General features: G+C 38.8%; 1 protein-coding gene across 2 annotated transcripts in view; it reads left to right on the forward strand.

Moving 5' to 3' along the window:
- Positions 1-25,133, forward strand: part of FOXP4 (forkhead box P4) — a 170,780-nt gene that overhangs the window by 44,829 nt on the left and 100,818 nt on the right. For both annotated transcript variants that reach the window (XM_070941510.1, XM_070941509.1), the window contains exon 2: positions 11,488-11,701. In XM_070941510.1, the coding sequence (XP_070797611.1) occupies positions 11,504-11,701 (198 nt within the window). In that variant the 5' untranslated portion in view covers positions 11,488-11,503. The remainder of the gene's footprint in view (positions 1-11,487; positions 11,702-25,133) is intronic.

Raw genomic sequence — 25,133 nt, forward strand, 5'->3', positions numbered from 1 at the left:
GCCAATCATCTCCTGGCCTTACTCCTGAGTCATCCCTTTTGCTTTAGCTGCTCTTGCCTTCTGGCAACTCTGCTCATGCGTGCACTAGGAACAGGTTCCTCCTGTTCCTCTGCCTCTCTGCTGTCTGACTCTGGGGGCTCCAGAGTCCGCGCGTCACTTCTAGATGGCCCTGGCCCCATCTCTGCCTCTGACGCAGAGCCCTCGTCGGGACCTTCCCCAGACTCCAGGACTGGCCCATGTTCTTCCCCAGCCTCCTGACTGTCAGACTCCACTGCCAGCTCCGCAGGCTGCTGGTGGACCACAACAATTCTGTCTGTGATTCATTTCCATCCATTGCTTCTTGTCCTGCCCTCAGATGCTTTGGAGAATAGTTTGACTCCCTCTTCTTTGTGGCAGTCCTTCAAATATTGGAACATTGCTACCATGTCACCCCTAGTCCTTCTTTTCATTAAACTAGACATATCCGGTTCTTTCAACCATTCTTCATATGTTTTAGCCTCCAGTCCCCTAATCATCGTGTTGCTCTTCTCTGCAGTCTTTCTAGAGTCTCAACATCTTTTTTATATTGTGGCAACCAAAACTAGATGCAATATTCCAAGTATGGTCTTATCAAGGCATTTTAAAGTGCTACTAACATCAGAAAGGAAAGTTCTCTTTTTCTTTTCTTAGTGAAATATTTGTATCCTTCTGCCCATATACTATGAATTAGTACAGTGCCCCCCCAAAAAAACCTTTTGGGCACCAGGTACTGGTTCCATGGAAGGAGGTTTTTCCTTGGACCAGAGGGGGCGTAGTTTCATGTACTGCCTGCACTCTTTTGCTAGTTTGTGCGACCAGGTTTCTGGCATGCGGTGGATCAGTGCCGATCCACAGACTGGGGATTGGGGACCCTTGAACTAGTATATAGTGCATAAATAAGGAATTGAAGCAAACAATTAAAGCCCGTGCTTATAAAACTTCATATCTTATATCTTCAGAAATACACCATGGTATGTAAAATGAACCTTTGATTTCTTAAGACATGGCATACATTATATATTATAATTATAAATATACTTACAAAAACTGTTATAAGCTGCTCAGAATTGCCTAGAACCATGAGATGAGTGGCAAACAAATTTGGCAAATAAAATCAAAACACATTATTGAAAAATAGCTTCTGGTAAACTGATTCCTCCCAGTCATTATATGTTACATAATAGTACTGGGAATGTGACTTTTTTAGTTATAATTTCCAGCCTTTTGCTAATATGGCCTCTTTAAAAAGCAACTTCGTTACAGTTGTTTTATGATTGTTCTGGGTCTAGATCTACTTCCATGGTTGTGTGATAAATGGTTCTTAACAAACTAGAAAAACAAGAATAAACCTGTTCTTTCCTCCTCTTTTTCCAGCTGTATTTTTTTCCCCTGGTGTTCCTGGTGTTTGTCAGTAGAGGGTTAACTATCTGACATATGTTTCTAAATCTGTAAACAGCTTTTTTTTTTCTTAAATGCTTTGTAGTATATGGTCTCACTTGCTTCAGTACTTTTTCTCTTTACTTGAAAATTGGTTTTCTCACAAAATACATATGCTTGACAAAAATGGTCAAATGCACAGATATTTGACAATTGAAAGTAATAAATGGAAAAAAGTCTAGAAAGGAAGAGAAAAAAAGCAAATGTGCATGAATAAAAAAAGATGAAATGTGTAGGGTTAGCTGTTAGCTTTGCAAACAAAGGGTAAAACCCGATTTCAATAAAACTCTACAACTTACATACCAATTCTGCAAGGTATAGGCAAATGGAGCAGGCTAAGCTGAGTCTGGAATGTTCTTGGCAAAACTAGTTGTTCTTCAGGCCAAGGAATGTTTAGCTACCATCTAAGTCCAAAATAATGGTTAATAGTGACTGCTGGTGCTCAAATTAATTTCCACATTGGCTGAAAACGCATTGTTTTCATGCAAGTACCTATGTCTTGGGATCATAGATATATCATGCAGTTTTCTTTTTAATACATAGTAATTTAAAGTAACTGAAAACCTATTTTTGGTGCATGAGGTGCTGTACTTTAGAGCACTTTTCTTTTAATGGACATCTTCTATATTATGGTTATTGTTTCATGCTAATTTCACACCAGAGAGAAGTGGTTACCATGTTGAAAGTATTCTCCTCCCCGATAGTGGAAAGTCTTTCTTTATATTTTAATCAAAATTGTACTGTTTATCGATTTCATTCTGTATTTCCCATTATTGGCTATACCAGCAGACATCTTTCAGTTGAATTGCTACTTATCCTCTTTTATCATTAAAAAAAAATGAGATGCCAGATATTGAATCAGGGATCTTCTACATGTTGACCATGTGCTGTTCCTTTCAGAGTTTATAGAAAAAATGCATGGCGCAATGACATTTGTCGTATGATTTTTCAACCTTATATTTTCCTTCTGGGTCTGCCATGATTGTAATCTTCAGCCAGGCATAAGCAGAATTAATAAGCAGCTAGAGAAGAAAATTTGATGCATTACCCATACCCATATACCCATAACCATGTCTGTGTATTTACATCCAGCTTGGTTCCCGTTAACTTCATGGAAATGTTGATATTGTTTTCTTGGCCAAAATATAGAAATGGGTTGCCTCTGCCTTATTTCAACTCTTTTCATCTTTACTTGCTTTCCTATCCATGTATTAACTAAGCCTAAGCCTGCTTAGCTTCAAAATCCAGGCACAGGCAGTTATGTGGTGCCATCTTTGTGGGCATAACAAGGCTCCAGCTCCCCCCTCCCATTTTGTTTTTAAAACATAAGTTTAGCTAATGCCTACATTGGATGTATTAAGAAAATGCCATCCCCATCTCATAACAATCTTTGTAATTCTCTCAATTATATCCATTTTTGTATGTAAAAGATGCTTAGAATGATCTATGCTCATACACAAGTCATGTCGATATTTTGCATAGAGAGTGAAAGACAATAATTTTTAATTGAATTTATTTTGTAGATTTCCTTGGATTTATTATTATATTGTAAATGAAAGAAATGCATTAAAAGAACAAGACTTGATATAATTGATGATTCTACGGCTTTCCTTTCCCTTCCTCGAATCCTAGGCTAAACCAATAATGAATGGCTAACAGAACTGATAACTTGATTGTCTTTCATGTGGATCTGTCCGTTACATATATCCTCATTCAAGTATAGCCTTAAATCTAGTCATGGGAAATGTAAACAACAGTGCATTTTGTTGTAAAATATATCTGAATTGCAACAAGTCATCCCTTGGAAGATATACTCTTCCTTGTATGAGAGATAATAGAATTCTATGAATATTCATGTAGTAATGAATGTTATAAAAAAAGAGAAGTATTTCAAATACTTGCCATCATGGGGGACTTTAACCTGCCATCCATCGGTGAAACATCTGAGGTGGCTCGAGAGTTCATGGCTTCCATGACGGCCATGGACCTTACTCAGTTAATTCATGACCCCACTCACACAGGGGGACACACTCTGGACTTAGTTTTTGTCTCTGGTCAGTGGTTGAGTGGCCTCGATATAGGGGATATAGTCATCGAACCCTTGTCATGGTCTGACCACTCGCTCCTTCGACTGGACTTTCTAACCGCTGCACCCTGCCGCAGGGAGGCGGGACCGACAAGGTGGTTCCGCCCCAGGCGCCTGATGGACCCAGACAGGTTCCAGATGGAGCTTGGGCCATTTCCTGAGATTCTGGCTCATGACTCGGCGGAAGACCTGGTGGCCGCCTGGGACAGTGCGGCTGCCGGGGCCTTGGACCGAGTCGTGCCTTTGCGGCCTCTGACCCGGCACCGAACTCACCTAGCTCCTTGGTTCTCCGAGGAGCTTAGAGAGATGAAGCGCCGGAAAAGACGCCTGGAGAGTAGCTGGAGGACCAGCCGCTCCGAATCTGACCGAACACGGGTGAGGTCCCATATTAAGACCTACCTAGTGGCGATAAAAGCGGCGAAAACTAGCTATTTTGCCGCTCTTATCGCGTCATCAGATAATCGCCCAGCCGCCCTGTTTAGGGTGACCCGCTCCCTCCTCCATCTGGAAGTGCGGGATGACCCCTTGCAGGGTCGAGCTGAGGATTTTGTGCAATATCTGTATGACAAAATCGCTCAGATTCGAGAAGGGCTGGCCTCTGACTGGGTATGTCCGGACGGGATGACTGAGGCAGGTCTTGAGAGTGTTATCTGGGGGGAGTTCGATCCTGTGACTCCCGAGGACATGGACAGGATCCTGGGACGGCTGAACGCGACCACATGTTTATTGGACCCGTGTCCCTCCTGGTTGGTACTGGCCTCCCGGGAGGTGACGCGAGGCTGGCTCCAGATGATTGTTAACGCTTCTTTGGGTGAGGGGGTCCTGCCGGCCGCTTTGAAAGAAGCGGTGGTGAGGCCCCTCCTCAAGAAGCCCTCTCTGGATCCGGCTGTTTTGGCTAACTATCGTCCAGTCTCCAACCTTCGCTTCGTTGCGAAGGTTGTTGAGAGTGTGGTGGCGCAACAGCTTCCCCGGTACCTGGATGAAGCTGTCTATCTAGACCCGCTCCAGTCCGGCTTCCGGCCTGGGCACAGCACGGAAACGGCATTGGTCGCATTGGTGGATGATCTCTGGAGGGCCCGGGATAGGGGTCATTCCTCTATCCTGGTCCTGTTAGACCTCTCAGCGGCTTTTGATACCATCGACCATGGTATCATGTTGCACCGGTTGGCGGGGTTGGGGGTGGGAGGCACCGTTTTGCGGTGGTTCTCCTCCTACCTCTCCGACCGGTCGCAATCTGTGTTGACAGGGGGGCAGCGGTCGACCCCGAGGCACCTTGCTTGTGGGGTGCCACAAGGGTCGGTACTCTCGCCCCTTCTGTTCAACATTTATGTAAAGCCGCTGGGTGAGATCATCCGTGGCTTCGGGGTGGAGTTCCATCAATACGCTGATGACACCCAGCTGTATATCTCCACCCCAGGCCACCCCAATGATGCCCTTGAAGTGTTGTCCCAGTGCCTGGAGGCCGTGCGGGCCTGGATGGGGAGAAACAGGCTCCAACTCAACCCCTCCAAGACCGAGTGGCTGTGGCTTCCGGCGTCCCGATATAGCCAGCTGACGCCATCGCTGACTATTGGGGGTGAATCACTCGCCCCCACGGAGAGGGCTCGCAACTTGGGCGTCCTCCTGGACGCACGGCTGTCCTTGGAAGATCATTTGACGGCCGTGGCCAGGGGGGCTTTTTATCAGGTTCGCCTGATACGCCAGTTGCGTCCCTTTCTAGATCGGGACTCCCTACGCACAGTCACTCAGGCACTCGTCACCTCCCGCCTGGACTACTGCAACGCTCTCTACATGGGGCTCCCCCTGGGGTGCACCCGGAGGCTCCAGCTGGTCCAGAACGCGGCCGCGCGGGGGATCATGGGGGCGACGAGGCGCTCCCACGTGACACCTCTCCTGCGCGAGCTGCACTGGCTCCCGGTGGTCTTCCGGGTGCGCTTCAAGGTGTTGGTGACCACCTTTAAAGCGCTCCATGGCTTAGGGCCGGGGTACTTACGAGACCGCCTTCTGCCACCAATAGCCTCCCACCGGCCAGTACGCTCACACAGAGTGGGCCTCCTCAGGGTGCCGTCCGCCAGGCAATGTCGGCTGGCGACCCCCAGGGGGAGAGCCTTCTCTGTGGTGGCGCCTACCCTCTGGAACACCCTCCCCCCAGAATTACGCATAATAACAGACCTCCGGATTTTTCGTCGGGCCCTAAAAACCTATTTATTCCAACAAGCTGGGCTGGCTTGACCAAATTTTTTAATTTTTAAATTGATTTTAAATTGGAAATGGTTTTAATTCGGCCAAAACATTTAATTATTTTAAATAGTTTTTTAGATTCACCATGTTTGTATATATGTCTTGTTTTTACCTTGGCTGTGCACCGCCCTGAGTCCTATTTTGGAGAAGGGCGGTATAAAAATTTAATTAAATAAATAAATAAATAAATAAATAAATAAAATGTCTATTTAAAAAAAACTGAGGGAAAGGAACAAAAAGGCTTAGTAGAAATATATAAATGTATATAAATCTTAAAACAATATTTGTCATGTTTACTGCTAGGTAAAGGGAAATGATAGAACAAGTTTTCTTTCTGACAGTTGGATTTACACCATGGAGGGTAGTTTCTTCTGAATTCAGTATATGATTATGCAACATGTTGAGTTAACATATGATGCTAAAATTCAAGTTTGGTTTGCATTTTGTTTTCAAAATGTTTGCTATCTTTTTTGATAACTTTGTAACTTCTGTGTTCCAAGATTTTTTTATTTGATTTCATCTTATTCTTTATCCAGCATAATATTGTTAACTAGAAATGTATATTTTCCCCTAAAACCAAGTCAGGGTAACGTTTTGTCCTTGAATTCCCTGGTACAAGTATGTCATTCTGTGTCACTTTGTGTGTACTTGATAGTGTGAGGGGCTACAGGAGGGAATCGACAACTCCACATGGGAATTAATGTCATTCTCACATCCTGTGGAAATGACTTTTGAAATGCATATAATCTCAAATATGCAAATGAGAAGCTTGCTTCACCCTGTTTAATATGAATGATCACTTCTGAATAGCTATTATTACATGCCACATTTCAGCAATTATGTTGTTCCCAGTTTGTCAGTCTATCGTGCCAAAAAAGCAAAAGCAAAATCCACACGCAGTAAAGAAAAAGGTAGTAAAAAAACAAAACACCCCTCTTCTGTCCCTTTTGCTTTCAAACTTGCTGACTACTTGTCTGATCAGTTCCAAGTGTGTGCTTTGTGCTTCATTTGATCTAGAAAGCAGCAGTCTTGAAGGAAGAATGAGTAGTGTTTTCTTTATAGAGGAAGAAAGTGAAAAATCCCAGTGTGTCTGTTTGTTTGTTTTTCATTACCATTAGTTTGATTCTAGACTTCGGGAATGTAATTACAATAGCAGAAATTACTCCTTGATTATCACTCAAAATTGGTGATAATCAATTTAAAGCAGTTGGCATTTCCTCCTCAGAAGATATTACCTAGCTGAGTAATGAAATGTTTGCAAGAAAACAAGGAAGCTCAGAGAGCACTGAGGACCCCACAGTTCAGCCCTGAGCTACAAATTTTCTCTTCTCTTTAAATTTCAATTTGCTAGATTACTGAAACACTTTGAATACATATTTGAATCTGCTTTTACTTTGTAGATGAACAATTCATTTTAGTAGTGGCAGAGGAAATACTGATCATGATTACAATACACCTTCAAGAGTTTCAACTTCGAAACATAAACAGCAGCCCAGCAGTACCTTGGAAGGACTTCTTTGAAGCTCTCTACTCTTCCAGCCTTCAGATATTAAAGGCATACTGATACCAGCTGCTGGGACTATCCAGAGACAGTTCTTATGATAGACAAGTGTTGCTGGCAATTTACTCAGCAAGTAACCATTTTAGATTCTTGTTCATCTCATGATACTGACTGTGGTTTGAGCTGAGGGAAAAACTCCATGCAAATTACTTTCAAAATTATTAGTCTGAATATCCGGGAGAAATAAAAGTAAAATTTCCAAAATCTTCTGCACTGTGTTTTGCATTTGAGGATCTGGGTATTTTTGCTTTGCTGAGAGGAGAGTGGAAAAAATGTTAAACTGTTATTATCCAGCCATCTAGGAAAGCTTTATCTTTATCTTTCCTAAGACCATGCATTCAAACTAAGCAGTGTGTATTGCCGCATCCCAAGCAGTGGAGAACAGGAAAACTTTATGCGTCTTTCAATAATGAAGATTGTTGTCTGTGTACAGAGCTAAGTGAGACAAGGAATGGATGATTGGGAATTGATATTATTCTAATTTTGCCATGGGGTGCTGGCAGCATGAGGGCAAGTATGTTTGCTTTTTGTTTCTCTTCATTCTAACTCCTAATGTATTGAGAGGAAGGACTGACAGATAGAAGTAGGAATGCCTCCATTCCTCCCACTCCTTCCTAGTTTTTAAAAGTTGTAATGGAGATTATCCTTTTACAGTTTAAAAAGTTTTTAATGGGAAAATACATAAAACCTTATTGGCATTATTTAATGTTGAAAATTAAAATTGGAGGCTATTCTGTACCTTTCTATAAACGGTGGGAGTAGAATTACTCTCTGTTACTATATTGGAGAATTCAAGTATGACTGTCTTTCCTAATAATGAACTCACATGGTGCTAATGGTTTTGAAGAAGTGAGCAATCTTTCCCACTGTTGACCTCTTTACCCTATTTATGTAGTCTTGCAATTTTTGAGAGCCATTGTGGTATAATGGTCAAATGTTGGACCGTGACTGGGAAGATCCAGACTCAAGTTTGCTTTCAGCCATGGAAACTCTTTGGTGAGTTTGGACATGTCACAATTCTCTCAGCCCAGTTCACTGAATAGAATTGATCCTTGAGGACAGAGGAATTGGAACAGAGAATGCTGAGTAAGCAGCTTTGAGTTCATTGAGGAAAAGTGAGATACATATTTAAGAAATAAATGAATAACTTTATGTCCTGTGTCTGGAAGATTCATGTATCTTTGCTCATAATTGTGTGTGTGTATGTTTTTTTTCTCTCTCTTGATTCTTTGTCTTCACAAAGATTTTGTCTAGAAATTGTAAACCCTCAGCTTTCCTAACTATTCTGTTCTTCAACTGTGTTGACATGCAGTTCTTGTCTTCACTAGCACAGTGATAGTTACATATAACTATTGGAACAGTTTCTCACAGCTTTTAACCTAACATTTTTAATATAGCATTGCTTGTCTCTAATGAAAACTTTGAATTAGATAGCTGTAGCAACATTTTTATGATAGATTATGTTCCAGCTTTATTCATTTACTTTCACTGTCTATGCCCAGCATCTTTCCTGCAGTGTCAGTAATATGAGAGAGTGAGTTTGGTTCTAGAGATCCTTTTATAATAGTTTCCTAACTACCTGATAGTGTCTATGAAGACATTATGTGTGCTTTCAGATATGTGTGTATATTCTTTCAAATCAGTGTTTTGCAGTGTTTCTGGATACTGTCCAGAAGTGTTCCTGTACAAAGAATGAAGGCAAATATTCCCAGGATAATGTTGCAGAATCAAATCTGGGTCAGTCACTGGGACTAGAGGTTTAGTTTTCTGAGGTTTCAGACTCACGCTGGAGCCCATCATCAAGGAACTTCTCTTTCACCAGAATGCATACTTTGGGATATTCTATGAGTAGTATTTAGGTGGTGCCTGGTTGTGTGTGACTTTTTAGTTGTTGATTGGGTTGTTGATGGCTGGTTATTAAGTTGTTGGCTCTTGTTTCCTTGTGCTGCCAAGGCTATTAAATACCTGATAACTGGTGGTTAATCAACACTCCTGTTGACTGACAAAGGGCATATTTCCCAGGCTTCAACCATTTTCCTGGTTATTTTTGTACCCGCTCAGCCAACAATCTTAGTCGCTGTGAAATTGAATGTATACCCTTGTTCATTGCAATGTTCCTGTACAATTTGCACATATCAAACAATAGTTGTGCATTAGTGCCTGTTCTTGTTAACAATCCTTGAACATAATACAAATGAACAACACTCTGTCTCTGTATTAATTTGCATTGAGAAGTTGGGTTTTATTCTGTAAATTTTCATGAGGTGGTGGTTGTCATTGTACTATACTACTGCTATATAAAATACCCAGTTTTTCTCTTTGTTTTAAATAATTCAAGAGCAGATTAGTACCCAATGTATATAATTTAGTATGCTGAAGTGGGGATATTGGTGTGTGTACTTGACTGAAATATTTTATGATCCCCTTGTTAATTATAATAAATGTTATATTGTCTATTTTCCCTTTGGTATGGAACAGGGTGGATTTGATTTAAATCGAGTTGATTTATATCACAATTTAAATCATGATTTAAATCACTAGTAAAAAGAATTTAAATCAACTCGATTTAAATCATAATTTTTAAAGAGCAACTGTCATCTCTGCTACTCCTTTGACCACTGTTGACTCACCGATAGTCCCAGTGTTGCAGAATATACAGCCTCATGCTACATAACTAAACTCCATTTCATGCTGAATAAACTAAATTATTTATGTATTTTAAATAGAAAACTATCTTATGATAGATTTTTACCTCAAAAGTTTTTTATTAAAATAAATCCGATTTAAATAAAAAAAATCCGATTTAAATCAAAAAAATCTGATTTTTTTTATTTTTTTTAAAAAAATCATTGATTTTTATCCACCCTGGTATGGAATGAAATTCTTCTGAAAAATTGTGCAGGATTTGCACTTAATATTGTATTTCCTTATAAATGGATATTGGCTTGTTTTATCATTTTTTTTGAGGGGAAAAACATAAAAATATGAAATTAAAAAATAAAATAAAATAATAAATTTATTAATCAAATTTATATAGCCACCTATTTCAGCAAAAGCGACTCTGGGTGGTGCATGACAATAATATAATAATAATAGCTTCTTGCTGACATAGGATTATACAAGTTAAAGAAAAGAAAAGATAGGAATAAAATTCATGTTTACCAATGCACATGATATTTGCTTGGGTATTTATTAACTAGCACTACATAAAAGGGACAGAATTTTTCCAAAGATAACGTTTTTGAAGCATCTTCTTGATTTCTGGTGAAATTGTCATTTCTTCAGAAAATTTTTGTGATGAATGGAGAGCTAGATAAAAGACTCCACAATATTATGATTAAACTGATAGCATCATCAATTCACACCTACATGTTTGTTGTACAATTTGCTGTACCTCTGTCAAAGAACTTTATACGAGAAGTTTCTTGACATCAGAATGGGACAACTTGCCATGGCCAACTTGCCACAGCCAACTCTCTGCAGCCAATTTACTGTGAGACGACTTGCCACAGTCATAGGACAACTTCCTGTGGGACAATTCCACAATTTAATTAAATTATTTAAAATTATTTAAAAAGTATTTTAATTTTTGTCCCATCTTTTGCATCCTTTAACAATCCTATTCCATTATTTCTTTGATATTACTGTAACTCTCATCCCATGGAGAGTTGTCCTGCTCAGGTGAGTTGGCCATGGTAAGTTGTCCCACAGCAAGTTGGCCATGGTGAATTGGCTGTGGCAGGTTGGATACAGTGAATTGGCCATGATGAATTGGTCATAGTGAGTTAGCCATGGTGAGTTGGCTATGATGAGTTGTCCTAGACCTCTTGACATCACTGTCTTCCATCTGTAACAGTCCTGATTTTTTCTTTCCCATAGGAACACTATTAAGAAAGGGAATAATAGCTAAGTGATGTATTTGATTGGTAATGGTTTTATTAGCAAATGGTTCAAAAAAAACTATATTTTAAACCCCAAAATAGTCAGTGTATAAATCTTATTCTCTGAAATACAACTGCAAATGTCCTTTGCAAAGAAGACAAAGGAATGAAACATCACTTATTATAATGTTATCCTCAAGCATAATTTAGATCCTGCAGCTCATATCATTGTTGAGATATCTTGTTATTCTTTCTTTATAAAGGTGCTGCTAGCAAGTCATGATGGTTGAATCAGCCTCAGAGACAATACGTTCTACTCCCTCCGGTCAAAATGGTGTCAGCAGCCTAAACAATCAAACTGATGGAGGAGGAGGAGGCGGTGGCGGTGGAGGAGGATGTGGAAGAGAGGGAGGAGCCAGTGGAGAAACCAATGGAGAAATGAGCCCAGTGGAACTCCTCCATTTTCAGCAGCAGCAGGTACTGTGGACGTGGTTCTTTCATTTTCTTTCTTATTTCCCTTCTTTTCAGTTAAGTAGGTCTTAACTTTAGGAATATTGCAGATAATGGAAATGAAAATAAAAAAGTTATAAATCAAGTGAATAACCTGAAGATGGTAGGTCCCACATTATATTTGTTTTCTTACATTCATAAACACGTTACTCCTAAATCCTGAGTGAGAAGAATCATTCTCATGGCACTTCTTTGTTGGTGTGTATGATGTTTTTAACAGAAACATTCATCCATGGGGGCTATTTGACTGCATCTGCTTACTAATAAACCTTGCTAAAATTTTAGGATTTAAGGTACAATCCTGGTGCATGATTGATCCTTAAGTTGTTCCCCTACATAGTTCAGAAGCAACATGTTGGCATCCTTAGAAATACTGCTTTGGTGACAAAATAAAAACATTCAAAATGGTCACAAACACTCTAGAAATACGCCAGTACGTCCCTCATTTTTTATTTATAAAAGCAGTTGTCAGTTTAGTTATACGTTTATGCTCTGTATCTCTCTGCTTGGTTTCATTAAAACTATTGTTCAACTGTTAACTGTTGTTCTTCTTCACTTTTGTTTTATAAATAGCATTTGAACAATGGCTTCAAACAAATTTTGCAAAATTTTTTGTAAATCCTAAAGTTCCTTTCATTTCAGCTACTATAGTCAAAAACTTAATAAGCATTCATTAGTACATATTTGAATAATTGTTTTATAGGTGAAGATATGAGCAAACCTTAATCTGAAATGATGCTTCATGTTTCAAAAGGCAGTGATAATAAATACATTAGTAATAGCCTATCCTAACAGATCTAATATAATGTTAACACATCAAAAAAACATGCATATAAAAATATTGTACATCTAAATCCTGTTCACTGTCATAATCTGATATTTGTGTTTCCTCCATCATCCAACTGTTATATTTCTTCACTTACCTTTAGATAACTCTATAAATGGAGAGGCAGTTATAAAGTTTATGAACATCTAATTGCCTTATTTTGAACACTTATTAACTATAGAGTTGATTGCACTTCACTTGTAAATGCTATATTGTCTATCCTTAAACTGCTTTTTAGAATGAAATGCCTGGATTAGCAAAGTTGTCATTTTATTTTAATTTTATATATTACACACACACACACACACACACACACACACACACACACTAACATAACATAACATAACATAACATAACATAACATAACATAACATAACATAACATAACATAACATAACATAACATAACATAACAACATAACATAACATAACATAACATAACATAACATAACATAACATAACATAACATAACATAACATAACATAACATAACATAACATAACATAACATAACATAACATAAATCTTGACCACCCATCTCCCTCCCATTTCCCCAATTACTTACTTGCTCAATTTACCATTTGTATAAAAATGAAAGCGAAGGCTGTCCCAAAAGAAGATTGTCAAATAAGTGAAGATTCCACCAATAGAAAATGCTACCTGTCATCCAGAGGTGGTATTCAGCAGGCTCTGACCAGTTCTGTAGAACCTGTAATGGAAATTTTGAGTAATTTGGAGAACTGGTAAATACTACCTCTGACAGGCCCCGCCTCCATCTATTCTCTGCCTCCTGAGTTGCAGCTGATCTGGAGGAAATGGGGATTTTGCAGTAACCTTCCCCTGGAGTGGGGTGGGAATGGACATTTTACAGTATCCTTCCCCTGCCATGCCCACCAAACCATGCCACACCCACCAAGCCACACCTACAGAACCAGTAGTAAAAATTTGAATCCTACCACTGCTTTCATCTCAACCATTCAGAGCAATACAGTAAGCAACTTCTGCTTGCAGCGAAAATGTTGTAATGCAACAGTTGTGCCATTTGGTGTAGTTGCAGCCAGACAAGGTCCAAGCCAAATCCTTCAAAAGTATTTAAAAATAATTTGAATAAATTGCAATTAGAAAACTTCTGTTCATTAGCAGTCACTAGTGACATCACAAACAATAAACATATTAAAAAATATTCATGTGTTTTCCTAGGATATCATGGTATAATAAAGAAGAAATTGCTGTTTCCAATGGCTAATTTTAGCAGTGTGGGATATTTTTAAGCACAGTTGGGGAGGTATTATTAAAGTTCTGTTATACTGCAGCTATATCAAGTACATAAAGATGGACCAAGTATCATTTGCATTCATTGTTTCTTATTGGAATTCTTAAGGACAGCTTGCTGTTTGTCCATACATCTATCCATCCATATTTACCCCCTTCTCTCCAAAGGACTCTAATAGCACTTGACACTGAATGCCTGCTAGAGTAGTTCTGCATTACACAACTGTATGTGGTTATATTGCTGTGTATCAGTTGTTTTGTATGCTGACTCTTCTGTTAATTTTGCTTTGCCTGCACATTTGAAAATGACAGTCCCAATGATTCTAGAATTGTTTGTGAAGTAGTATGTACTTGCTACATTGTTTATTAGGCATTCAATATGAGTAAGGTTCCCAAGCAAAGTGTTCTACCTACCAAGCACAACTTCATCTTATCTATCATAGTAAGAATATAATCAATCAGGAAAATAGTTGTCAAAAGTTTCAAAAATATAGATAACGTAGCTTAGTGAAATAATTTGTGTCAACATATAGAAATGCACTTAAACATGTCATCCAGTTGATTCTTCTATTAGCTGACTCTGCAGTTGGCTTGGAAACGGTACTTAAAGAATACTCATCATGATTTCTCAATAAATTGGACTGAGGTTATAGAGTTCAGTTCTTGGGACTGATTCACTTTAGCATTCTTATTAATAAATTGGATAAAGAAGGAGAGGGATTGGTTATCAAATTTGCAGGTAATACAGAACTGGATAAGTAGTTTAAAACAGCTGTCCCAACCCCTGGGCTGCAGCCCACTACTGGGCCTTGAACCTTTCAGAACTTGGCCGTGGAACTGGCTGATGCATGCGTGTGCAGATGCACGCGAGCATCCCCACTCTTGTGAGCAGCGGGTGAGTGCATGCATGCGTGTTCCATTTGCATGGAACCATCCATCCTCCCCTCCACACACAGGTCTGCAAAGCTGAAAAGATTGGGGAACTCTGGTTTAAAAGACAAATGACTCAAAATCTTGTTTTTTTCAATGTATTGAACCCCCTGTTGCCCAAGAGGAATAGAAAGTTTTTCACATTAAAAAATCTGCAGTTATAGGATGTAAAAGAACTGATTTGTTAGTAATGTATATGAAACGTATATTGGAATTATTTATTTTGAGAAAGGTGACAAAGGGAGGCTATGATAGCATTCTTTCATATACTTGAAGGGTTGTCACATACAAGAACATTTTTTTTTATTCTGTCTGTATTCAAGATGTAAAATAATGGTCATATGATTAAAGGAAGCAGCTTCTGACTGAATACTAGGAAAAACTTTCCAATAACAATAACAATTTTATAGTAGAACCAATTATTAAAGGTGATAAGATATATTTGCTGGAAAGGGCAATGATCAGGCAAGGATGTAATTTGGATTTTTCTTCCGTGCAGGGGTTGATTGTCTAAATGGTTCCAATTCTCTGCTGCTATTTTAGCAGTAATACCATTTCATCAAGGATTATTACCTGCATATGGTGTAGTACTTGTATATTAGCATCAGCTGCTTCTTTCATGGCATTCAAGACTTAGGCGGTCACTTAGCATTAGGAGAATATCTTGAACAGTGAATGATATGCCTGGAACTATGTCATAAACATAATTGTTAATACAGTCGGCCAATCAACAGCGACCTCTCAGGCTAGGGTCTAGGTTCAATCAGCCAAGTAGCCCGCTCTTCAATTTTCATAGAATGGGCAAATTGTCCATTGCTAATTGAAATATCCCATCTCTGGGAGCCAGTTAAAGATGGAAGACAAAGCACAAACTGTTTTGTACTCAAGGTAACTATAATACTACCAATTCTACAAGCTATTTTACAGAATATGAAGTATTCATATATAAAAAAGCAGTGCGTACCAAAGGTTTGTAAATGCTGTCCCAAAGGGTTGGCTTCTACACGTGTACTTGGATGAAAATGAATGCTTTGTTAGAGCTACAAGACTTAGATGGTGGAAGGTAGGTACTGTAGATGGCAGATACAATTGATTCACATGATATTCTATGCACCTCTTCTGTTTTTTTGGAACTCCTTGCCCTCGAGCTGCAGCCCACTCCTGGGCTATGGCCTGTTTGGAACAGGGCCATGCAAGTGGCTGGCCAGTTCACATGCGTGCACACAGTTCAGCTTGTGTGAGTGGCGGACTGGTGCGCATGCGTGTAGCTTGACTTGCATGAGCAGTGGGCCGGTGCGCATGTGCACAGCTTGACTTACACAAGTGGTGGGCCAGCGCGCACATGAGTCCACCAGGCCACCACTCACACAGGCTGGTTCCCCTCTGCCTCCCTATCAGGCCACCAAGCCATAAAGGTTGGGGACTGCTACCTTAAGGAGGCCTCACAAATGAGGCAAAATAATGTGGCCCCTTTGCCTTTAGAAGCAAAAGGCCATGTTGCTTTAAAAAGCAGCATTGAAGAAGTGCTTCACACAGATTTCTGTCAAAGCAGCTCAGCCATTTGAAACCTTTCACAGACATTGTATGTACTTTATCAAATAATCAAGTAATTATGCATTTGCTGTATCTACAATCTTGCTCTTCAATTACATAAGCATGTAATAAATCAGTTTACAGTTCCATCTTGTAGTTACTGGTTTTTTTAGATCAGCTTTATGGGCTATGTCATAAATCCCTACAATCCCTGTTTAAAAGATTGACTACAACATGCTTCTGTAGGTTCCATTTGCTCACAAGAGATCCAAATAATAGTCTTATAGGAATAAATCATTATGCTACTTTTGATTCCTTCCATGTTCTTTGCCCTACACAAACATGATATTTTTTTAAAAAAGCATGTGTTTTCTAATGGATTATACCTTTGACCCAAATTTTAGGCAGATCTTGTCAGGATATTTTTTGTGTGAATTCAAAAATCCACAAAGGGAGTTTATCTCTCACAAAATGTGCCTTTACCCATGTTTTTAAATGATGTGCATGTGCACGTATTTGTGTATATTTCTCTATAGCTGTATCTCTGTCTCTATTTCTATCTCTATCCCAGGAATGACATCAGAGCTCTCTTTCCAGAAGAGTGCAGTGTTAGGAGTAGCCTTAAGATACTGAACAGAACCTTCAAAATCCCAGGCCTCTGGTAGAAGACCTGAGATTGAGAAAGCACATACTCCCCATAGGGGTGAGAAGGAATTTTTTAAAAATGCAATATGCTTGGATTTCAGCCTATGTTATTTTTTCATATGTTCTTTTAAATAAAGAAGTGTGTACAGATGTGCTAAGTTTGTTGTGTATAAAAGAACAGTGTAGGAACTACAAGGATTTTTCTGCATGCATTTTTTTTGACATTTAAGTATTTGTTTAAGGATACATGTGGAAATAGTATTTACACAGTAACTGCATAGATGTCTCTGAATATGTATTCATATATAAATACATGCTGGTTAGCTCTAAAATAAGTAAAGGGTCCTTGGTGCTTTCTGAACTTGGCTGTTTTCTTGTAGACGTTTCATTACCCAAACTAGGTAACATCATCAGGGCTAGTCATTTCTAAAATGAGTTTTAGAAAACATAATATGTTCCTCCTCATTTACTAAATATGGCAATGAGTCCAACCATATTGGAGATTGCCTCCCTAAGCCATAAATGTTAGTGTCAGAGCTATAAAAAAATTTCTATGATGCTTTTAATAGCTAACACTGTAAATCCATTACCTTTACATTAGATTACAATGCAATGTACAATGTAATCTACGTTACATTACAACTGTTTCTTATTCAGTCAAGCCTCTGTTTTCCTGATCTGAAAGGAAATTGCGTCCTGCTTTTTGGAATCGTCCTGCAGAATGATAGAGATGAACCATCTCCTGTCACAGATGTGTTTGTGCTTGTGGCCTTAGTAAAGTCTGTCTTCATAATGCCTACAATCTCGGCAGTGTAATTCAATTAATTACTTTGTAGGCTCTATTTCACTAGGGGTCTAAATACTGCAGGGCTCAATGAGCAGAAAGTCCTTTACTGAGACGGGTGCTGATTGGTTGGGCCATTAAAATTCACAGAAAAAAAATTGTCATGTTTACTCAATGCCTCTCCCAATCAATGTGGAAATTGCTAGATATTTCTAAACAAGAGCTTATAATATGATATGGTTTTACTTGATGTTGTACACTAGGTATCACTCAGAGGCAACAAATATTATGTTTATATATTTATTACACTCACTTGTATAGGGTTACACAAACATCTGTGGGGCAATTATTTTGAAGAAGTGCTTATGAAACATTCAATTAGTTAGACATTGGATTCTTGAATTCCATATGAACTAGCCAAGTGGATGACAGTTTTCTCCAAATTTCTTTTCATTTATGAATTATGTATTTTTGCAAATATAAGCAATTGTATTAACTTTAAATGCCCGTTCTATTTATAAGATGACTTGTCTCCCTTTTCAAAGTCAGCACAGAAATATGTTTGCTTCCCTTCCTTTTCTCTGCAGCATACTTAGCATCATTCACTGTATCTTATTAGGCAGACATTTCTTTATTTAATTTATATACCACCCATCTCACTATCCAAAGCAACTCTAGGCGGCTTACAGTGCCATAAAATCATAAATATAAAAGTATTGAAATTAACCAATAAAGACTAAAAATTAAGAGCATGAACAGTACAGTAGTAGCCTCTTGTTTTATCACTCCACCAACCACCTCCAGCATAATGCTCCCCCATCGAGGCTCCAAATTAACCATCAGAGCCAAGGTTTTAAGGCTCTTCCAGATGGCCAAAATGGTTGTGATAGATCTCACCTCTGGTGGCAAGATGTTCCAGAAGGCAGGGCCATAGCAGAAAAGGCTCTTCTCCTAGACCCCACAGTCTGAAGTTCCTTGACTTGACGAGTTCTGTAGAAAGCCTATCTTATGTCCTTCAGAAAGTGCTCTAAAGGTGAGGAAGGTGAAAATTGGTTTAAAATGCAACTCCTGTAGATACACTATTATGATAGGAACAGACTGAACAAGATACATTTTACAGGATTGTTGCAATTTATGTAATGTTCCCTACCCCTTTCTAGTATTGGAAATATTGTATTTATTGTTGCTATCACTATGGGCAATATTAACTGCAGTTTAATTTTTTTCCCTTAGCCTGCAAAGATCATAATATTGTTTCCATTGTGTAGGGAAAAAAATGCTCAGCCTATATATTCCCTTTGGAGAAAGGATTAAGATATGAAATAGGTGTGCTAAACAATATGGAGGTTTGATACATTTTCAATGTGAAAAATTGGCCTGTTGAAAATTTGTATGTTTTTTTTTAAAATGTTATGTGATTTGTAGCATTCTGAGGGTTATAAAACTATACGGGGGTATAAATTATCCATGCCTCCAATATAGTTGATTGAAGTGATAGAAGAAAGAAGAAATAAACATTCTTTAATGTCCTTTACTTTTATCAGAAAAGGCAAATCTAGCAAAGATAGCCTCTTAAATCTATCCTTCCATTTATGTATCTTAACTGTAAAAGGAGGCTATAGGCATGTGTGTGTGTGCACCCACACATGCACACTTGGAATCATTATCCCAAATAATGTTTGCCTTCACTTAAATGCATTCCCTGATGCTGTATATAATTAACCTGTGGAACTCACCAGTGCGAGACAGTACTTAAAGGCAGAGGAAGTTTTGAACACAGATGGCATCTGCAGTGACAATAGCTCAGATGAGAATCATTGGTGCCATCAATCTTCATGCTTCAGGAAACAAGCTGAGCAGCAGCTGGGGTCAGTAATAAATGTCCCCATCTATAGAGTTTTGCACAATTAGGTACTTCATGAAGGATTTACACCTTCTCGAGAAGTATCCCATGTCTGCCCCTGCTTAAAAGGGTAACCTAGCCATCAGCTTGTTTCTGTCTGACAGCTTCTGTCTCTTCCTTGTGCTTTAGACCCCAATACATGTTAACCTCAATGCTTTTTCCTGTTGAGCCCTAATTCTCAAGAGGAGAAAGGAGAGAAAGAAAATATGGACTGTAAAGAAGACTGTAAGGGAAATATTAGTTTTCCTTCAGGTATCAGGCCAATGCAAAATGCAGTGTCTAATAACCTTCATGCCATAAGATGGTCCAGGGTGCTACAAGATGAAAGAAATTTTGTTCTGAATAATTTCTCTCTGAGGACAAATAACTAATACCGTGTTTTCCCAAAAATAAGACCCTGTCTTATATTTTTTTGAACCCTGAAATAAATGCTTGACCTTATTGCCGTGTGCTCAAAAGCCCGATTGGTCTTATTATCAGGGGATGTTTTATTTTGGGGGAAACAGGGTACCATCAAATGAGGAAAGTTTAAAGTGTTCTGGTGTAGGACTAAATGTAATTTAAATTGGCTTCATTTGGAAAGATACAATGTCAATGCATCATGAGTTGTGTATATGAAACTCATTATCACATTCACTAATGACAGTTTCTTTTAACTTGGTCTTTGCCAACCTGGTACATTTGATAAGTGGGAACTTCACTTCTAGAATAATCTAGCCAGCATGGCTAAGCATGGCTTAAGAATTCTGGGAGATGAATTCCGTTAAGGTGGATAAGGTACCCAAGTTGTGACTATGTTTTCTAATACTTGATGGGTATTCATTTAGAACCATAAGCTTAAATGTATCGATTTCTTGGAAGGTGGGCTGCACAAGTAATAGGTGTCCCCCCAAAAAAAATCATATACCCGATGAAAATGCAAAACAATAGAAATGGTGTTTCAGAAAAGTTTCATATTGCATGAAGGATGGCAGGAGACAACATCTGAATGAAACTTAAAGCTCACAACTATACTGTGTGTATTATGTTGGACTGATGCTCTTGAAGTGAAAGTGTTGCTATGACTCCTCAAGAGGGCAACAAATAGTAATACCTTGACAAGCTATATATCAATGTGATGATAGATGGTCACCAATGCTAGCTTCACTCATTTGCTTCCATCTGCCTTCTCAAATTAGAAAAAAGTATTTATTCCATCTTAATTTGCTGTTACAGCATGGATAGCTGCATGTGCAAGTTAAAATGCTGATGGCTATGAAAATATTCTAATCCTTTTTTCAATTGAAGAAGATAGTCTGAACAAAGATTTCACAGGCATCCCAAACTCTTGAAGTATCTGGAAGAGAAACATCCACCTGATTGCTCAGCGGAGTATGCTATAACAGTCTTAGCCATTTGAAATTACAGTGGACCCACTCATTCAGATGACATGATAATTTGCATACACAACATTCAGAGGTGGGTTTCAGCAGGTTCTGACCAGTTCTGGAGAACTGGTAGCGGAAATTTTGAGTAGTTCGGAGAACCAGTAAATATCACCTCTGACTGGCCCCGCCTCCATCTATTCTCTGCCTCCCAAGTCCCAGCTGATCGGGAGGAAATGGGGATTTTGAAGTAACCTTCCCCTGGAGTGAGGAGGGAATGGACATTTTACAGTATCCTTTCCCTGCCATGCCCACAAAGCCATGCCCACAAAGCCATGCCATGCCCACAAAGCCACACCCACAGAACCGGTAGTAAAAAATTTTGAAACCCACCACTGACAACATTGTGTGTTTCTGGCTTCATAATCTATCCAACTGTCTAATCAATGGGGAGACTCCTTCCTTAGTCACATATTTAGTTGAGCAATGTGTAGACAACCCCCTCCCCCCGGTACTAAAAGTACTGATATATGTTTGTACTTCGGTAACAATCAAAACCACAGTCCTTGGAGTTCAAATCAGTCCTGTGTCCACTCTCATATTTTCTTTCTTTTTCTAGTGACAGAAAGGTGGATTTTCCCTAAACTTAGGTGTACCACTCCAGTGCCTTCACCAGACTGATCACTGGATAATCCTTGTTTCCAATATCAAATACATACATATATGTATGTATGTATGTATGTATGTATGTATGTACGTTTGTATGTATGTATATATATTAGTCTGCAGTATCCAACATAAGGCAATCATAACTTTATCATATAGCATGTTAGTTGAAACAATGCTTCTTGTCCCAGTGTATAGCCTTATTTTATTGAACTAAATTGGTTTTGCAGATGAGCATTCAGTAATGCATTCTATCATTTTGTTAGAGAAATTCTCAAATTCCTTGCAAGTGGTAATATATTTTCACAAAACAATTGAACATCTGGGACAAAACAATTACACAACCTTTGAGAGATGTACACTAACTATCTTCCTGTAAAGAGACAAAGTGATTTGCTCAAGACACTGTAAGAGCATTTCTGCATGACAGCTTTAAGCCGCTTGTTTGTGCTAAAGCCAACTGGAAATTAAGCCAGTTTAAGAAATTGCTGTCTGGAATTCAGACTCTTCATCAGCTTTAGCAATGATGCTGGCTAGGTGTCTTGTCCAGATGGTGGTTGCCATGGCCCCTGATTGGTGGATTCCCCTGTTTCTTTACCCCTCTCACCTGGTCTGGAAAATCAAGCACCATTCACCATGTGGATAAGTCTTTAAATATGTGATTTCCACTGACAGGTGTTTTGTTTAAGACCCCCTTCATTAACTCCCTGCACATTTGTGGCATCTTCCTTTTTATACACTATTGAACTAGTCTTTTTTTAAAAAGGAAAGAAACAATCACAATTTTACTATTCTTCACTTGGGCTGAAAGGATTCAGCCATCCTCTGTTGAGATTGTGTGTTTAGAAAAGGGCATGCAGGCTGGCAGCCCAGGACAGATGCCAGGGCCTGAAGGCATTTGCTCCACAATGCATAGGAGCCAAACAGAGTGGAGACATTTTCTGCTAATAAAATGAAGGGCAGTGGGTGGATCACTCAGCACTACTTGTGAAAGCAGAAGTCAAAAAATACCACTTTTGATGCAGACAAGAAAAAGCAAGTGTAGGTTGCTTCAGCAGTGGGCTGTGGTGAGGAAGAGGGCAAGTTAAGGATGACAATATGCGTTACTGCTCTTATCCTCATGTTTGAGGAAGCAGTGTGGAGGAGCCCTGAATGCTGAGGCAATGAATAAAGTTAATTACTCTCTGGCTTTTAGATTGCTGCTTGGTCTGAAAGATGATTTCTTGATCTTTTGGTAATTTGTACTTTTTGTATCAATAAATAAATAATCTGCAGGCTGAAATCACTTGATAAAGATATTGTGAAGATGCCTATTCCAAACATGAAGTTTAAAAGAACCTTTTAGATAATATAGAAAAGAATTTTGTTGTGATTATTCCAGCTGTTGTACAGGTATAACATGTTCTCTCCACCTCTTCCCAGGCAGACAGAGTGCCCAACTCCTGAGCTTATGGTAAACAAGGTCTGGAAACGTGAGCTGGGCTGTGGAGTAATGAGGTGACAGAAAGAGAGAGAGATAAACAGAGAGAGTCAGAAGTCAGGCATCTGACAGGAGTTTAGACTGAAACAAACAGCATTGGCAAGAGAGCACACGTCACTTTTGAACAAGACAGAGTGTCTGTTTCCATGCAACGGGCAGAACTGAAGAGCTTGTTTAAACAGAGATGAAAGGAGCAAGGAGACAGAGTGACCTGTAGCCAGTGTATGGTCCTGATGTTAGAAAAAAGGAAGAGAGGTGTAAGGTAAAGAAGAAGGGAGTTGCTGAATCCTAATTCAGTGTTTCTTTAAAAAAATCTGGGATGGGTAAGTAAAGACCTTGAGAATTCCATGCAAAGATATCAGTAAATTTGGGGTGTTACATTTATGAATTAAACAAGAACTCAATTTAACAAACAGGAAAGCAGAACCAGTAGTATATGATTTAACCACCTCTGTTGCTAAATCTGTGGCCTCAGACTGACAAAGCACGGCTACTTGGTATTTAGGGGAAGAGTATTTGAACCCAAAATCAGAACTTTTTAAAAAAAAATTTTGCTAATGGTGGTTAGCAAAAGTGGTTCCCACTTCTGGACTTCTGCCTCATAAGTCTTGTTAGTTTTCTGTATCTTCTGAAAACTTTTCATTTTATCAGACTTTTCAACCTTATATTCCTGCTGCTTATGCCATGTCTCTCATCTTTTTTTCTACTGCCTTTCTCTATCCACTTTGCCCTTTCCCATTTAATGCAGGATGGTCTCTAAGAAAACATTAAATATTGTGTGCAGCTGTTAAAAAAAAACAGAAACAGTCATTTTATGTTCTGCATTTTACTAGGAGTCTATAGTCAGGACCTGTGTTTGTGCAACTCATAATTGAAAGTACTTTTATAAGTAATAGTACATTTGTATAATAACAGGTACAGTTGTATAATAATTTGTATAATAACAATGTTCTTATGTAGATATGCCTTGTTGCTAGAATAGATTAGGCTCTGAATACCTTTGAAAGAGATTGAAACACATGGGAGCATGAATACAGTTGTTATCTGTGACTCATTAAAACAGTTGTGTCTGTTTCCAGGGTTGTGTGGTTTCAGCAAATATCTCCCCTGCTTTCCCTTTGCAGACAGTTAAAAAAAGATGTGTTTGCTTTAATGACTCATATATAGATGCCAAAGCATCTTTCTAGATATTATCACTTGCCCAGATAAGCTACCAAGATATATGCAGTTGTGCTAAGGAATGTTTTAAAATGCTTCTTCCCACATCCAGGTACCTATAGATCATACAGACGGATATTTGAATCTGAAGTAGTAGTGCTGTATGAACAAGTTTCTTATGCAATAAAAAGTGTTATATATAAAGCTTCTACAAGTAATCCTGGTACACAGTAAAACTTTTCAACAATATGCACCAGCAAATAGATCTAAATTGATCCTTCACGAATTGCTTGTGGAAGCTAAAACTAAAGTACTGAATTCTCAAATCTCAGTAGAGATTTAGTTGGGCTCCTAAGCGCATTGTTAAAGAAATAAGTATATGTGTTTTGCAACTGCAACCTTTAATCAAGGGTTCTGCTTTTGTTGGAGAACTCTGGGCCCATTTGTGCTCCTTACACTGGCTCATTTAAGTGTTGTTTTTTTAAAAAATGGAAAATATGTTTTAGGACTTCTTCCTTGCATTCTGAAAGACCAGAGGTCAAGAGCCCTTGATTGTAAGCAACTCAGGTCTGGAAATATAGCTCCAACAATATGCTCTGGCGTGTCTTGTTCATCTGAATTGTGTTCACTTTCAAAGTAATTGTGGAATAATGTCTATTTATAGCCACACTTAGTTTGTAAGGGTCAGTATACCTGCAATCTAAAAGCCGGTTTAGCATACTGTACACATACAGTTCTGTTGTAATTCTGCTCTGAAATGTCTTCAGTAAATGGGGAGAACAACACTCATCTCTTTCCAAGGATGAAAGTATTAAATGCAATTTCCAGAAAGGCTTCTACAG

The sequence above is a fragment of the Pituophis catenifer genome, unplaced genomic scaffold (assembly GCF_029215685.1).
Source record: "Pituophis catenifer annectens isolate HBS135680 unplaced genomic scaffold, rPitCat1.0.hap2 SCAF_3, whole genome shotgun sequence".
NCBI classification, from domain to species: Eukaryota; Metazoa; Chordata; class Lepidosauria; order Squamata; family Colubridae; genus Pituophis; species Pituophis catenifer.